This window comes from Otolemur garnettii, unplaced genomic scaffold, assembly GCF_000181295.1.
Source record: "Otolemur garnettii isolate 467f Iridium unplaced genomic scaffold, OtoGar3 scaffold00070, whole genome shotgun sequence".
Classification (NCBI taxonomy): Eukaryota; Metazoa; Chordata; class Mammalia; order Primates; family Galagidae; genus Otolemur; species Otolemur garnettii.
Genome location: NW_003852465.1, coordinates 2245122 through 2260513, shown reverse-complemented (window position 1 = coordinate 2260513; position 15392 = coordinate 2245122). Strand labels below are relative to the sequence as shown.

Below are 15392 nucleotides of genomic sequence, written 5' to 3'. Positions count from 1 at the left end.
AGTATCCTATTCAGAGGAAGTATTATAGACTCTTTCACCTGAGCTAATATTTGTAGTAAATTTTAAAGAAGAATGAACTTTTATGATGGTGAAATAGTTTTCCCTATTCTCAGTTAAAATGAAAAATATTATTTTACAGTGATTTCTGGTAATAATTTAATTTTAAAAAACCTAAAAAGCAAAAAGTCAGGAAAATGTATTTATTGCCTTTAAAAAGAAGAGGAATTTTATAATATACAACGTTTAAAAGAAACCACCCACAAAAAACCTTCAGAACAGTCTAGACACTCACTGGTTGTATGAATAAAAAGATCTAGATTTTAATTCTAGACATGACTTCTATCAGGCTAATCAGTTGATCTATGACTTGGTTCCTCTAAAATTTAAGATACTTTTTAAATTTTTTTTTATTAAATTATAGCTGTGTACATTAGTACAGTCATGGGGTATAGTGTGCTACTTTTTATATACAATTTGAAATATTTTCATCAAACTGGTTAACATAGCCTTCATGGCATTTTCTTAGTTACTGTGTTAAGACATTTATATTCTACTTTTAGAAAGATTCACAGGTACCCTTATAAGATGAACCATAGATGTGATCCCACCAATCACCCTTCCTTCCCCCTCCCCTCCCCTCCCTCTCCCCTTTCCCCATATTCTCGGGCTATAATTGGGTTGTAGCTTTCCTATGAAAGCTATTAAGTTAGTTTAATAGTAGGGCCGAGTAAGACACTTTTCTTTGCTCCACTCATAAGAGATGCATGAGGAAGGACAAGTGGTGAAATTTCAACCACTAAGGGATGAGAGCTAAGTCAGAGAAGTTATTGTGGTGATATTATCATGAGTGTAATTCTTGAACTAGAGAGCAATTGGTCTGAATGATTTAATGCCTGATTTAGATCCTCTAATTTATTTATTTTACAAAAATCAGGCACTTTCTGTGAGCTAGCGCCTGTTTAGGAAATGTTGCTTTCATCAGTAGACACTTAAGGCTGCTTCTGTTTGCCCTAAGATAGTCTGGACCATACAAATTGCAGTAGAAATTTGTTTTAGCCAATTACTGTGCACTGTAAACTTTTTAGATGGTTTTCATGTCACAATTGCATTTATTATGACATTCAACAGAAAGCCACCACAGCTTCAGATCAGTGCTTCAACTCAGTAAAATACATATTAAAATGTTTAGAAGGAAATTTATGCCAAGGTTTATTGTGAGCTAAGGTATCCCCTACCCTTCTCTCCCATTCCTGTCTGTCCTTACGGTGACCTTTTGAGTCTATTGCAATTCATTCACGATCACATTTCATACCCCAGGATTTATTTTTCTTAACCATACCCCTCCTTTCTTACCCATTTTTAAATTCTTACAGGTGAATATAATTTGGCATTTCGTATTTTAACAATAGTATCCATGCTTCAAATGATGGATTATTTTTTTTCCTTCATTCTGTTTCTTGCAATATACAAAGACATGATTTATATTTTGTGAGATGCAGTAGTTCAATTTTTAATGGTTATAGTGAGAAAAAACTAGCTGAAAAATGAAGCATTATGTTTTCATTTTGGGGAGTTTAAAGTCTTACATTTTTTAATTATTTATCATTATATAATAAAATAAAACCTAAACAAGTGAATTTACCTTTTCATGGAATTTACTCTCCTACACTCAATCTAACGTGCAAACTTGCTCTTCCCCTCTTTTCCTCCTCGGATATTTGTTGAGCATCTAATCTGGGCTACATAAGCATCAGGAAAGCAGTTGTATATCAAGTGTTATTATAAAGTTGAGGAAACATCTGTACTGAAATGCATTTGTGGTTGCTCTTGATGAGAAAAGTAGTTTAGATCAGAGTTATGCCCTTTGTGAGGAACTGTAGGGCGTCTAAATCCCAAGAAAAATATAATATAGTCTAATACGTTTCCTTCTGGGCATTTTCCTTGTGTGTAAATGAGGGAGGTCACGTCTCTGTAATACTGAATCAAGAATCTAATTTAGAGTAGTAAGATATGCTACATACTAACTGTGGATCCAAAATACTGAATATACTAATTTATATTTTATTTACTTTAATATCAATCCATTGAAATTACATGTCCATTTCACTGTTTTCAAATACATTGTTAAATTCAAAGCCTGTAACATGTCCATGAAGTAGGTGACAACATTTTAAATAAGGAAATTAAAAATGTAGACATGTCTAAGTGTACTCAACATAGTAAGGGCTGAAATCCAGATCACCAGCTAGAGTAATAGAGCTTGAAGGCTAAAAAAAATGCCTTCAAGGTAAGGTTCTTAGCAATTAAGAGGCCAAAACAGATTCCCTTGCATTCTCAAGCCAGTGAACCTCTCTAAGCTGTAAAGCATAAAACCTTAATGTAACTGTGTTAAGGAGGAAGGAGTGATATGGCACAGAAAGAGGAAAATAGTGTACACACACACACACAGACACACACATCCATTACAGTTTTAAAGAAAATATCTGTTCTTATATTGGTGAAGGTGGCGTGTCCAATGTTCACTATACGGCTCCTGATAAGGTAAATTAACTAGAAGCAGATGGGCCATCCAGATTATTGTGATTAATGATGTTTCTTGGACTCATGTCAAATCAACTTATGGTTTGTTTTTGTTTTTCCCAAGTAAATATGCGTGTCTTTGTTGGGATGAAGATGCAGATGACTCTTTAAGCTTCTGTGAACCTCATTTTGGTCCATGAAATTCTCTACGGTTTGAGATACCACGGAGATAGGAAGCAGGACTTATCTTAGATAAATCTTGGAGCAACCTGTCCTTCGGATCTTTTCTTCTCCCTTCCTAAATGTTCTTATTCATAAGTAATCACAAGCAGTCCTATGGCCTTGAAAATAACCTATATGATGATGAGTCACAAATGGATATTCCTAGCTCAGACACCACCCGAACTCCCCACACGTACGGGACTGCCGATAGGATTTCCATGCAGAAGGTTAACAGACAATGCACATTTAACATTGCCACAGCTCCCCCTTCAGCTGAAGGGATGGTGACTTCATCCTCCAGGAGAACGTGACACAATCTTTGAGGCCATCTTGACTCCTCTATTTCTCTTAGCCCTCTCCTAAAGTCAGCCAGCACGTCATCTTGGCTTCTCCTTCAAAATACATCTAGAATTTAACCAAAATATATCTACACTCCTATATAGAATAGAATATATTTTATTTATCTAGATTATATCCAGGTTTGTCTCCCCACTTCCACTGCTACGACTCTGGTCTATCATTTGCCGCCTTGATTATTGAACTACTCCTAACTGACCTCATGATTCCACCTTTACCCTCTCTAAGTCTTTTCTTAAAACTATGGTCAGGGTTGTCTTTTCACAAACTTGAGTCCTGTCATGTGACTCCTCCGCTCAGAGTCCTCCAAAGCAAATCCCATTCAAAGCAAAAACCAAAATGACTGCTATGAGTTATGAGGAATCCACAATACAGCCCTTGTATCTCTCTAATTCATTTCTTGCTACTCTCAACTTTCTTCCCTCTATGGCAGCCACCCTGGCTTCCACGGGTTTCCACAGGCCTACCTCAGGCCTTGGCTCTTGCTGCCCCATGTGCCTGGCATGTCCTTCTCTCAGTCACTAGTACTGTCGGTATATTCATTTCCTTCAGTCCTGTATTCAAAGTTCCCTGAAATGCTCTTCATAAAAGTCCAACCATCCCCTCAACACTTACCTTCCCCCCTCTCTGCACTGGCTTTTCTCCCTGGCACTTATTTGTAAATATCTAACATATTATATGTCTTTTAGAAATTGATCTTATTTATTGTCTGTCTGTCCCATGAGAAGGTCTTCAAGGGTTGGCATCTTTGCCCGTTTTGCTCCACTGAGGTATTTCTGCAGCGTGAATAGCGCTTGATACATAACATGTGCTCACAAGAGATTTGCTGAGTCAATGAATGATAGAATTGTACTCAGAATTCTGATAGAAGTCTACTCAGTATTGGCTATGGTCAAATGTAGGCATTGGTATTTGTGATTATTACTTTGTGGGAAAGGCTATAAAAATGAGAACATTTTTTCCCAGTTTCAGCAGTTCTTCAAGGAAAAGACTTCTCTCATTGAAAGGCTGTTACAACATTTTGAATTTGATATGTTCCTCCTATATTTCTCAAGTAATCTTCTTTCCCTTATGATAGAGAAAATTACCAATATTTTATATATAAATAACCAGAACCATAAATAAATGTAAAAATCTACAATTTTGCATGGAATATAAGTGTATAATTTTGTGCAAAATATGAAGATTCAAATATAAATAAAATGTGTTTATGTACACACACACATATATCAGATTGATGTATTATACCCTAAGTCATTTTTATTGCCTATGTTTTATTCTCCATGGAGATGTTTAAAGTTGAATTTATGACCTAATATGAGAACTATAAGAATACAAAACATGTTTTCATTTCTGAAAAGTGATATTCATATATTATTTCAAGGAGATAGTTGATAAATAAAACAAGTTAAAATGGTGGAGATGATGCATTCATCTTTTAATTAGCACGTTCTCAACTTTTTAATTCGCCACATCAAATTACAAAAAACACATGTTTAAAGTTTTGACTATCATGACAGAGGACACTTACATCGTTCATTTTTTAAAGTGGATGATTATTCTTACAGATTGGTGCTCCTAAAGAGATCAATAATTTATTATGTCCCTTTTTAGTGTTTAGTATAATTCACAGAATTTTGTAGACATTGAATTACTTAGAAAATGATTTATCATACATCATTCCTTGGTACTTTTTAATTTCAGGAATAATTTCCAAGAAATCTATCATAATTTCCCTGTGTAGTAGGAAATGTAAGGAAGACGTAACCTGTCATGTATGTTTATAAACTGAAAGATTAGACATCCTTAGGGATTAATGAGCTAATGTCGGAAGCCTCTGTAACCACTGGTGAGTGGTGTATTGTAAGGATATGCAAACATTGTCTAACTTAATTAATAATAAGCTATGATTCTTAGGCTCACATGGTAATTAATAATGTAGTATTTATTACTAGGAAAATGGAGATTTGCCCACTTTACTTGACAGGTACTCACAGTCATAGTGGAGCTAAGTTTACCTGGAAAATGGTAGGGAGGGTCACAGAGAAGCACCATTCCTTTCCCTTCTTTTACTCTGACCTCAGGACGTTCCTCAGGTGGGAAAGGATCAAGATCTAAGTACAAAAGAAAAAAAGGAAATATGGAATCTCTGCTCAATAGCTCATCATTCATTCAATTTTCCTTTTCAGTAACTGACCAGTTTTCCTTCTCAGTAACATTCATTCAGTTTTCCTTTTGAGATCGAGTAAGACTCAGTTGGTTTGGTGAGGCCCATGAACGTCAACTCCATGTTTCTATCTGGTGGGGTTTGTACACACATTGAAAAGTTCTGTGATGAGCTCAACGCCCACACACATTGAAAAACAGCTTGACAACCCTAAAGATTATCCATATCTTAAAGACTTTAATTTCAGATTTAGAGAGAATCTCATTAAGGGTATCTGGAAATATAATGAGGACAGACAAAAACAGAGATCTACCAAAGCCAGAAAGTTAAGAGGAGTGACTTTGAGAAATGGACTCATCGGAAGGGCATTTCTCTTCCAGAGGGAGGACTCAGAGGTCCAGGAAGGACTAAGGGTGTGAGGCAGGATCCTAGCTGGGGAATAGGAAAGTGACTGATCCCTACTCCTTTTACACCCTGGGTTTGCCTCAGTTCTAATTTCCTTTCTTCTTTTCTATATATTCGGAGCTCACATTTGGTTTGACTCCTCGATACTCTTTCAATTCTTCATATTTTACTGAAATTCACTCTGTTTTAGTCCATCTTTCTTCCTATTTTTTTCAATCTTTGATCAGTACCCAAATTATAACATCTAATTTTTTACTTCTCTCAGTATACCATAGACTTTCAAATAACCATCCATTTTGATTGTTCCCTCTTTGAGGGATCCTTCCGATCTCTAGTCCTGATGTCTCACTCAAATGTCATCCCACTCCTCAACTGCTCACTTGACATTTCAACTTGGATAACTTAATGTCTCTATAACCTCTGAAACTATCACTCAAATGCTTTCTCTCATCCTTGAAATTGGTTTTTCTTGCTGTCATTCCATTTTTAATGAAAGCAAAATGTTCTTGCCCTTTGACTAGACTTTGCTTGAAAAAAAAAATTCAGGAACTTCTTTCCCTCAGTATAATACAAACTGTTAATGCTTTCCTCATGGATAATGTGTATTATTTACATTGCTACTTTCACCATACTAATTTTTTCTTATGCTTTTTCTGTCTCCATCCCTTCTATTGGCCTTCTTAAAACCATCATTTTAATTTCATTCTATACTCCATTTTGCAAAAGACTTAAATGCTGATTATAAAATAACTTCTGAAGAACATCTAGGCCAACTCATTGCCCCCAAGGTACAACTTTCTTTCAGGACAACCTATATCTTTAACTTACCACAGTGTTTCTCAAAATGGTTTTCATTACTGGCCCCAATAAAAAGAAATTTTACATTTAAATTTAAAACAAATAATTAAGTTCATTAAAATGAAATTTAATTTATTTCTATGAGGAGAAGAAAAGTTAAATACTTAGGAATAAGATATCGACAGGTGGGTTGAACTTTTATTTATGATATCTAAGATGTTTCCTTCCCCTAAGAACCAATCTTTGGTCTCTTGGGGGTGATAATGGCTCTGTTGAGAACACATGGCTTAGCCCTTCCACTGATGCTAGGTTTCAATGAGTCATTTAAATATTCAGACCATGGCCTTCATTTATTTAATGACATTATCTTCCACCATTTCAAGTGCATTAGTAAAGCCCTTGTGTCACTCTGTCCACTCCTCTTGGAAGACTCACGTCACTATGATGCCTCCCTCTCTCTACCCTTTCCTTTTCACTTCTCTACCTGCTTAACTCTTACGGTAGAATTCATTAGTATCTGCTTTGAACTTTACAGCAGAATTCCTATATTTTAACTTAAGACTTTCACATATGTCTGATTTGTCTTATTACCAACAGTCCGCAGCCTGTGTGGGGAGCAAACATCTTCTTGAACATCCCGCCCACTATAAGCCTTCCGTGCTTGTGTTAAAATGGAGTGGGTGTCCATTTTCTCTTTAGGAAGTCAGTGGGAGGATTTTAATAAAATAAAAAAATCCGAGAGAGTTAAACATCTCAGAATTAGCACTCTCAGTTATATAGATTTTTATCAGTAATTAAAACATGCCTAATTTTTACTTTACCTAAGTACACTTGCCCATTTTACAAAGTTAGTGTTACTCACATCCAAAGCTCAGGGTGGCTTCGGTGCTTCTGACCATCCCATAGTTATTTGATGCTAGACAGTAGTAAATTCCAGCATCCTTCTGTTTGTCAGGATTGTTGATAACAAGGTTTCCTCCTACCATACTGTAGCGATCACTTGTCAGATCAACATCCCCGTTATTCATTCTCCATCTGTGAAAAAAAAAAAGATGTAAATGTCATAGCAAAGATCATGAGGCCTAGAAATTACACAGGGTCAACAGAGCTGTGAAATAATTTGAATACAGCTCTATGTGAAGTCTGATGATTAAAAATGTGATTCCAGAGGCTGGACACAGTGGCTCATAGCAGTTAGTTCTAGCACTCTGGGAAGCTGAGGCAGGTGGATTGCTTGAGCTCAGGAGTTCAAAACTGGCCTGAGAAAGAGTGAGACTCCATCTTTTTTTTTTTTTTTTGATACAGAGTCTCACTATGTCACCCTCAGTAGAGTGCCATGACGTCCCAGCTCACAGAAACCTCTTAACTCTTGGGTTTAAGCAATTCTCTTGCCTCAACCTCCCCAGTGCTGCCCACCACAGAGCCTGGCTATTTTATTGTTGTTGTTGTTGTAGTTATCATTGTTGCTTAGCTGGCCCAGGACGGGCTTGAACCCACCAGCCTTGGTGCATGTGGCTGGCGCCATAACCACTGTGCTATGGGGGCTGAGCCATGAGACCCCTATCTTTACTAAAATAGTCAGGACAGTGGCAGGTGCCTATAGTCCCATCTACTGGAGAAGCTGAGGTGAGAGGATTGCTTGAGTCGAGCCCAAGAGTTTTAGGTTATTGTGAACTGTGACACCATGGCACTCTACCCAGGGTGACAGAGGGAGACTCTATCTCAAATAAATAAATAAATAAATATAAAAGTATGAGTAAGGGTGGGATTTCTCCATTTCCTATAGTTTCAAGTCTCTGGAATCATTATTTCTAATCTACCTTAGATACAGAAAGGTGAACAGTTCATGTGAATCATATCTTTCCCCTTCCTTTCATGAGACATGCCAAGGGGCAAATATTTTGTTGAGTTTTGCTCTATAAACAGATTTCTTATAATACATAGATGGGTCATAATTTGACAACCATCTTTGCACTAGTTGCATTCTTATCTATAAAGGTATGTTGTATAAAATACTAAGAGCATTGCTCTACCAGAAATAAAATATCAGTGTCTGACTCAATATATCAAAGTGATTTCTCAGTAAAACAAGTTGAAATCAGGATTCTGCTCAGCAAACAGCATACGCTCACCCTAGAAGTCGATCACACAGTTTGAAAATGATGAAAGTCACCTGGGTCTTTAGATGCCAAGCCACAATTATACAAGTAGAACCAGATTTTCCTCAGAGTAGAGCCAGTGGTGACTTGTGTGTTTTCTCATTACTCAGGGATTTGGGGGATAAAGGATTTTTGCACCACCGCAGAGCGCATAACAACGTAGATGAGACATGTTGAAGATAAGTGATGGGACTGTTTCACTAGAAACTGGAATCTCACTTTCATGGTCAGAGATGATGGAAGAATGTGGATAGAAAGTTGCTCTTAGTTAAGATGTCCCTGAATAACTTTATAATCATTCTCCATCAGGCTTTAACCCCCTACTGCTCTGTGTCTATAGGAACACTGTTAGCACCAGAGCAGTGGTCAAGTAGTTCAAGCAGTGGCCTGTGGCCACATCACTAGTACGTCACCTTGGAACATTTCTAGTTAGGGTAAGATCATGTCAAAAGGGCATAATGATGTTCAAATATTTTTTATTAAATCAAAGTTTGTTATAATTCTTACAGTGCAGGAGGCAATTTAAAAGCAAGTATAGAAAACTTGTGCATCTACTACCCAAGTCCAATCCAACGAAAAAGTTCCCCTTCCCTCCAGCTGATGGCAGTATTTCCCTGCCTGAACCATCCAGCCTCAACGTACTTAGCACTTGACAAGGCAGTGCCTTTCCTTGCTGGACAACTCCAATTGGTGAGATTATCCCCCCCAGTCGGTTGTCTCCAAATTTTTGTTTATCGCCTTAAATTCATCCCCATGGATCTAACTCTGCTGATGATATCACACAAGGATTAAGTTTTGCTGTGTTTGGGTAATTTTGCTGGCTTATTTTCAGAAACATGCACTGTTGTTGCAATCCCTTTTACACGGCTTTAAATACAGTTTTTATGGTAGTACTTGCTTCTTTGGGCCTGGGGTAAGATAATGAAAGCCTCAAGGTTGATATGTGGGAGGTAAAGTTTCCTATTGTACCTCCTAGGATGTTGCTATGCATATCACGTTAACCCAGAGCATGCTACAAATATAAAACTGCTGTGTGTGTGAGTGACAAACTGCATGATTACCAAGGTTAGAACAGCTTGCACTGCATAGTAAGTAAAATTTTAAAGCTTTAAGTATTTTCCATCAGACTAAGAGCATCATGAGCTGAATTTTTCTATTTTTTTCTTCTCTCTCTTTTTCTTTCTTTTTATGCTGTCAAAAGCCTTTACAACAGGGTTAAACCTCTATATGTCTTTCCCAACTCTCTACATTAATGTATGGATAGTCAAGCCAAACTCAAACGAGGAAATTCAGCACTGGTGGCTCCTGTGAGAGGGAGTCTGTGATGTACTTAAAGCTTTCTTACTTACTGTCTCTGTGGGGGAGGGGAGGGGTGGAGGAGGGGTAGCAGCAAGAAGCATAGCCTTTTCCATTTTTCTAGAACACTTTCTGGGAACAACCCCTCCTGTTTTATTCCCTCCATTCCAGCCTGGAGACTGAATTACTAAGGTCTCAGGTTTGAATGCCAAGGACAGAGTGTCACGAAATAAGCATCACTGAAATAGCTCTTGAGATTCTATCAATCTGTTAAGATTTTTTTTAAAAGCTGAAACATTATCTACTTATTTGGAACTCATAAAACCTGTGTGTTTCAGTCTTGGATCTGATATTTGCTACCTCCTGAGCAAGACAGTTCACTTATTCAGGAGTTGTGTCCTCTCCTGTAGAAGTATCTTGGATCAGCTCCCCTCTACAGACTCATTGAATGACACTATTCCGTGTCTATCACGCCTAGGCCCTCAGCATATATGGCTGATGGGTGGAAATAAGTCCAGCCCATCAAATATTTTCAGGACAAATGTGTTATTTATAATTAATAAAAGATGTACTTACTTTGCTCGCCCATGTGTGAAGTTGAAACAATAAAAATAACTTCAAAGGGGTGGTGATTTTGTATCTAAACTGATATTTTATTTTAAGAGTAATTTTGTAAGTATAGCCAGAAGCAAGAGAAAGTGAGAACACTTAGAATTAAATGTGGGGGGATGGGGGGATTCTCTTTAGTAACAACTTTCTATTCTTATAGAAAGTTATTTTTCTATCCAGGAAAAAAAAATATTCTACTATTAAAATTAACCTTGTTAAGTGACAACCTTCAATTAAGTCAGGTGACATCAACACATTAGAGCCCCCAATTTGTCTGTCAGTCACTTGTCTTCAAGGAACCATTTCGCTGATGAAACTCTAATGCATTGTCATGTGGCTACTTTTTGAATTTCAGTCCTTGTATCAGACTAGAAGCAGTTATACACTTGTCTGAACCATTTGAAGCAGGAAAACCTATTGTTACTTTTAATGAAGTCATTATTGGTAACGTAACTGGGAAACCCAGAAAAAAACAGAAAGAAACTTATTTATTATGTTTAATATAGGGATATTTAAGAAATGTTCTGTGTTATCTGGAATATAGATTTGAGATTATTGGTAAAAGTGCTATTTTGTAGAATTATCTATATAAATTGTTTATTGTAGTTAATATAGGAATTCATCCATATCTGTAGTTATCTGGGCCAACGCATATAAAATATTTTATCCTGGGCAGTGCCTGTGGCCCAAAGGAGTAGGGCACCAGCCCCATATACCAGAGGTGGCGCGTTCAAACCCAGCCCCTGGCCAAAAACTGAAAAAAAAAAAAATTTATCCTCAAATTTGTATATTTAAATTATTCAAGACGTTCATGTAATCATTTGCATGCTAAAAGGCATAATCTCCTTTTGGCAATTTGTAAGTGGATAACATCAAATGCCATAGCACTATCTGTGTAGAAAATAGTAAATGAATAATTTGCATACATTTAAGAAAACCTACTGTCTAGTTGGGCATTAGACAATGTTTTTAATAGCTTGACAATATTTTTGTTCATGTCCCTAGCATTTGCAGAAAGAGTTATATTATAGCTTTATCAGCACATGGTCATGGAAGCTGATCTAAGACCGTTGGTCTGTTACCCCATTCTGAAAAGAGTGACGAGGTACATTACTTGTAAACTGGGAAAGGGCTGGCTCGTGCCCTACAGTTTAGTGAAACTTTTCCTTCCAGGGATTCCTCTGGATAAATGGTATTGATCGGCTGCTCTTCAAAAATTGGTCCAAATCCTTTGTCTTCCTCGGAAACTACAAGAAAAATAAAATTATTTTACATTGTGCTATTTCAGAAGTCCAAAATCTGGAAATGTTAAAAAAATATTTTTGAAAACATAGAATCTATGTCCAAAACATAGAATCTTCATTTTAATACACAACAAAGATATAGATATTTGCCTCCATAATCCTGAGGAAAGCATTCAGGTTTTTCATTCAAAATTCCTTTCTGCCCATCTCCCATCATTTCTGCAAATTCATTCTGTGTTTACTTGTAGCTCCTCAAACATGCCATGATTTCACGTCCTGGAGCCTTTGCATGTGGTGTTCCATCTTTTGAGAATCATCACCCTACTTTTTCCCTCTTATCCAAATTTGCATGACCCTTTATGACCTAGATATACATGGAGTGAGTTCCACCAGGAAGCCAAAACCTCTCACCCCTTCCTGGTTTTCACTGGTCCTCCACTGTGTCCCTGAACTTCCCTACACAGGTTAGGGCACTTTTCACATCTCTGTGATTCTCCAGGCAACCTTCTGTTCTGCTAGACTGCAACTGCTTGAGGACAGGTGGCTCTGCCTTTCCTCTCTGTACACCAGCCTCCTAGCTGGCTGTCCACCTGTCTGGAAGGTAATAGGACTGGAACAATTTTGAACAAAAAAACAGATATATTACTATATGTCCTGGGGAAATGAATCTTTTTCCTGGGCCAGTTTTTATGTTTTTTCCAAACATATGACCAGCACTGGTACTCAGCAAAATCTACAACAATACTGAATAAATTGCAATAAATAAATCTCATCAACTGGTTTAAAATCTATCACAAACAGCCTCACTGGGAAACAGGTGTTCTTGACACCCTTCTCTGGAATAGAAGGGTGACACCTCACAGCAGGACCAAGAGAAGAGAGTCACCACCTGTCCCTGATGTGGCAGAGTTTACAGAGCACAGCGAAGAGGCATAGGCCCCAAATGAATTAATAATGATTTGTGTGGCCAAAAAGCAGCAGCATTCCTACTTGAGGCCACTGGAATGTCTCTGCCCAACCAAAGCTGTGGTTCACCCCTCCAGTTTATTTTTTGAAGGGAGAATTTAAAGCAAATGGCACACAGACATTTCATCTTCTGCAATGTTAAAGTTAAAGATGAGAGCTCCATTCCACCTTCCTTTAGAAACAACAGTTTGAGAGTGAACCTTTGGAGAAATTATTTTCTCTCTCCAATCCTCAAAATCACCCTCTACAGATGGGGAATAATAAAAAAAACTATCTTATAATGTTACCATCAGAATCATTTTGAGACCATTCATGGAGGATACACACATACCTGGCTTATAGTCTGCCATGAATAAATGCTGATTTTGCAGACATTCTCATGAATTTGCAAATCTTTTCAAAATTCAATTTATATTTCATATGTATATCAATGTTTAGGCTAATCATGAAGCCTCTAAAAGCCAGAAACCAAATTTAATTAATACTTGCAGCTCTGGTGCTGTTAGCATTGAGTTTTTGGGGGGCACTCAAAACATTTTTGTTGGATATATACAGGATTAATAAAATCCTTAAATTTCCCCCTCCCGATAGGAAACACCATTTTCTCTAACCCAAAATGTTTCAGTGGGAGCTTAGTTGTAATTTTCTGAAATTGCCAATTAAGAAGGTATCATATAAACCTTAATCCACATTCTACAACCACCTTCCCATTTTAGAGAGCAGATAAATTGCTGGATCAGAACCAGAAGAAGCTAAGGAACTGACATTAAGCTTTGGCGATGTACTTTTCTGGCTGCTGTTTTATGCAAGCCCATGTTCCACAAGGCTCATCCATTTAGAAAAGAAAGGAAATGAGCCTGTGTCTTAAGGTCCTCACACGCTCCCACAGCCATCAGTTATATCACAAATGTTAGGTGTTCAATGAGCTCTCTGCTAGAGATTCTGAATGTCTTCCTCTGAGTCGCCACTAGGTCCATCATCTTTCTTGAGCCTATAAAAATCAGAAATGGATAAAATGTTTTCTTCTTCACCTTTAATAATTTACTGATGATGCTTGATATTTTCTGGCATTTCAGGATACAGAAGTACACTGGGGAAAAATGAGAAATGAAACCCAAACCCCTGCCGAGAAAAGATTTTCATTTTGTATGTAGGGTCTGGATTTTCCAGTCTCTAAAAGAAATGACCTTGTGCTTATCTATGATAAAAATCGTATGGTATTTTCCTTCCCACTTGGACAACCTCATAAGCTCTTCCTTTAGTCTCTCCCAATGGCACAATTTTTCTGGCTAGAGCAATTTAGTAACACTTGTCATTTAATATCCTGTTGTTTCTTCCCAACTCACAGAAAATGCTCAAAAAGAAAAGCCAGGAGTGCACGTTTTATCAGTATATTTAGATTCTCTTCTTGAAGGCAAGATAAATTGTATTCCCACTCTACCCCCTCATAAATTATGATTTTAGCAAGAATTATTTCAAACACTTTTTAAAAATCTAAATACTAAATTTTTAGAAACCTAAAAATAAATATTGTTTAGCAGAGTTTAAAGCTCATTAACACCTTCTAATTACATTCCATTTATGTGACAAGCCCAGGGATGATGTCAATATTACTACACCAATGACCAAGATCATTAGATTTAAAAAGAGATGGATACATGGTGCAATTATGCTCATGCTCCAGGGGTCCTCAACTACGGCCTGCGGGCCATATGCAGCCAGCCGGGTGTTTTGCTGCTGCTGCCTGTCCTGCTTAGCCGCGGCCTGTCCTTTTAAACTATAGTCCAGCCCTCCAATGGTCTGAGGGACAGTGAACTGGCCCCCTGTTTAAAAAGTTTGAGGACCCCTGCAAGAACTACTTATCTGCACTGCATCGGATCTTGAGTTTCCACTTCCTACCTCAGAGCTAGGGTGGGAATTTCAGATGACCACCTTGGGTGCTACCACTCGATGCCCTATAGGTGTTAGTTGGTCTTAATTTGGTTCATGCCTTGATTCTGATATTTGGTACTGCAAAAAGTTTTTAGACACAACACAAAAGCATGATTCATGAATGAAAAAAATGGGTAAGTTGGATTTTATTAACATCAAAAACTTCTCTTCTATGAAAGACTTCTGGAGAATCTCTGGTGTTCAGAGTTAAAGGGTTTCCCTTCGTACTTTCTCCAACATGCATCCATAAGCAGAAATCGGAGGGACTTTAGCTAAATATCTGTCTTGCTTAATAATGGGGCTATGGCAGTGAGTACATATGGCTTCATGAAGTTTCAACTCATCTTGAGACGTACAGGGTTGCGTTAGTGAACACCATGACAACGCTGTATTTCCAAGGTGGAGAAACCGCCCGGCCTCTCTACTGTCTGCTTCTATTGTGCCTTTTGGTGGTACCATTACAGGGAAGATGATAATCCAGAACTCTCCATGCCACATATAATTTCATTACCTTCCTTGAAACAACTATTTTTATCTCTTCTAAGTTAGGTGAGTTACGTTCATTCTGATTTGCTTTGATTATTTAAAGTACTATCTGCGGCCTCCAAATAAAGACAGAATCACACAAACATATATCTCTGTAGAGATTAGATTTTCCTATTTTAATTCAATGAATTGGCTTTTCTTAAATACAAAGAAAATTTTATTTGTTTTACC

At 37.4% G+C, this 15392-nt stretch overlaps 1 protein-coding gene across 4 annotated transcripts in view; it reads right to left on the bottom strand.

Moving 5' to 3' along the window:
* CNTN1 (contactin 1) overlaps positions 1 to 15392 on the bottom strand; it is a 344737-nt gene that overhangs the window by 132909 nt on the left and 196436 nt on the right. For all 4 annotated transcript variants that reach the window (XM_003793535.2, XM_012807477.1, XM_012807476.1 and 1 more), the window contains 3 exons: positions 11648 to 11780; positions 7332 to 7504; positions 5118 to 5213 (listed from right to left, as the gene is read on the bottom strand). In XM_003793535.2, coding sequence (XP_003793583.1) covers positions 5118 to 5213; positions 7332 to 7504; positions 11648 to 11780 — 402 coding nt within the window. The remainder of the gene's footprint in view (positions 1 to 5117; positions 5214 to 7331; positions 7505 to 11647; positions 11781 to 15392) is intronic.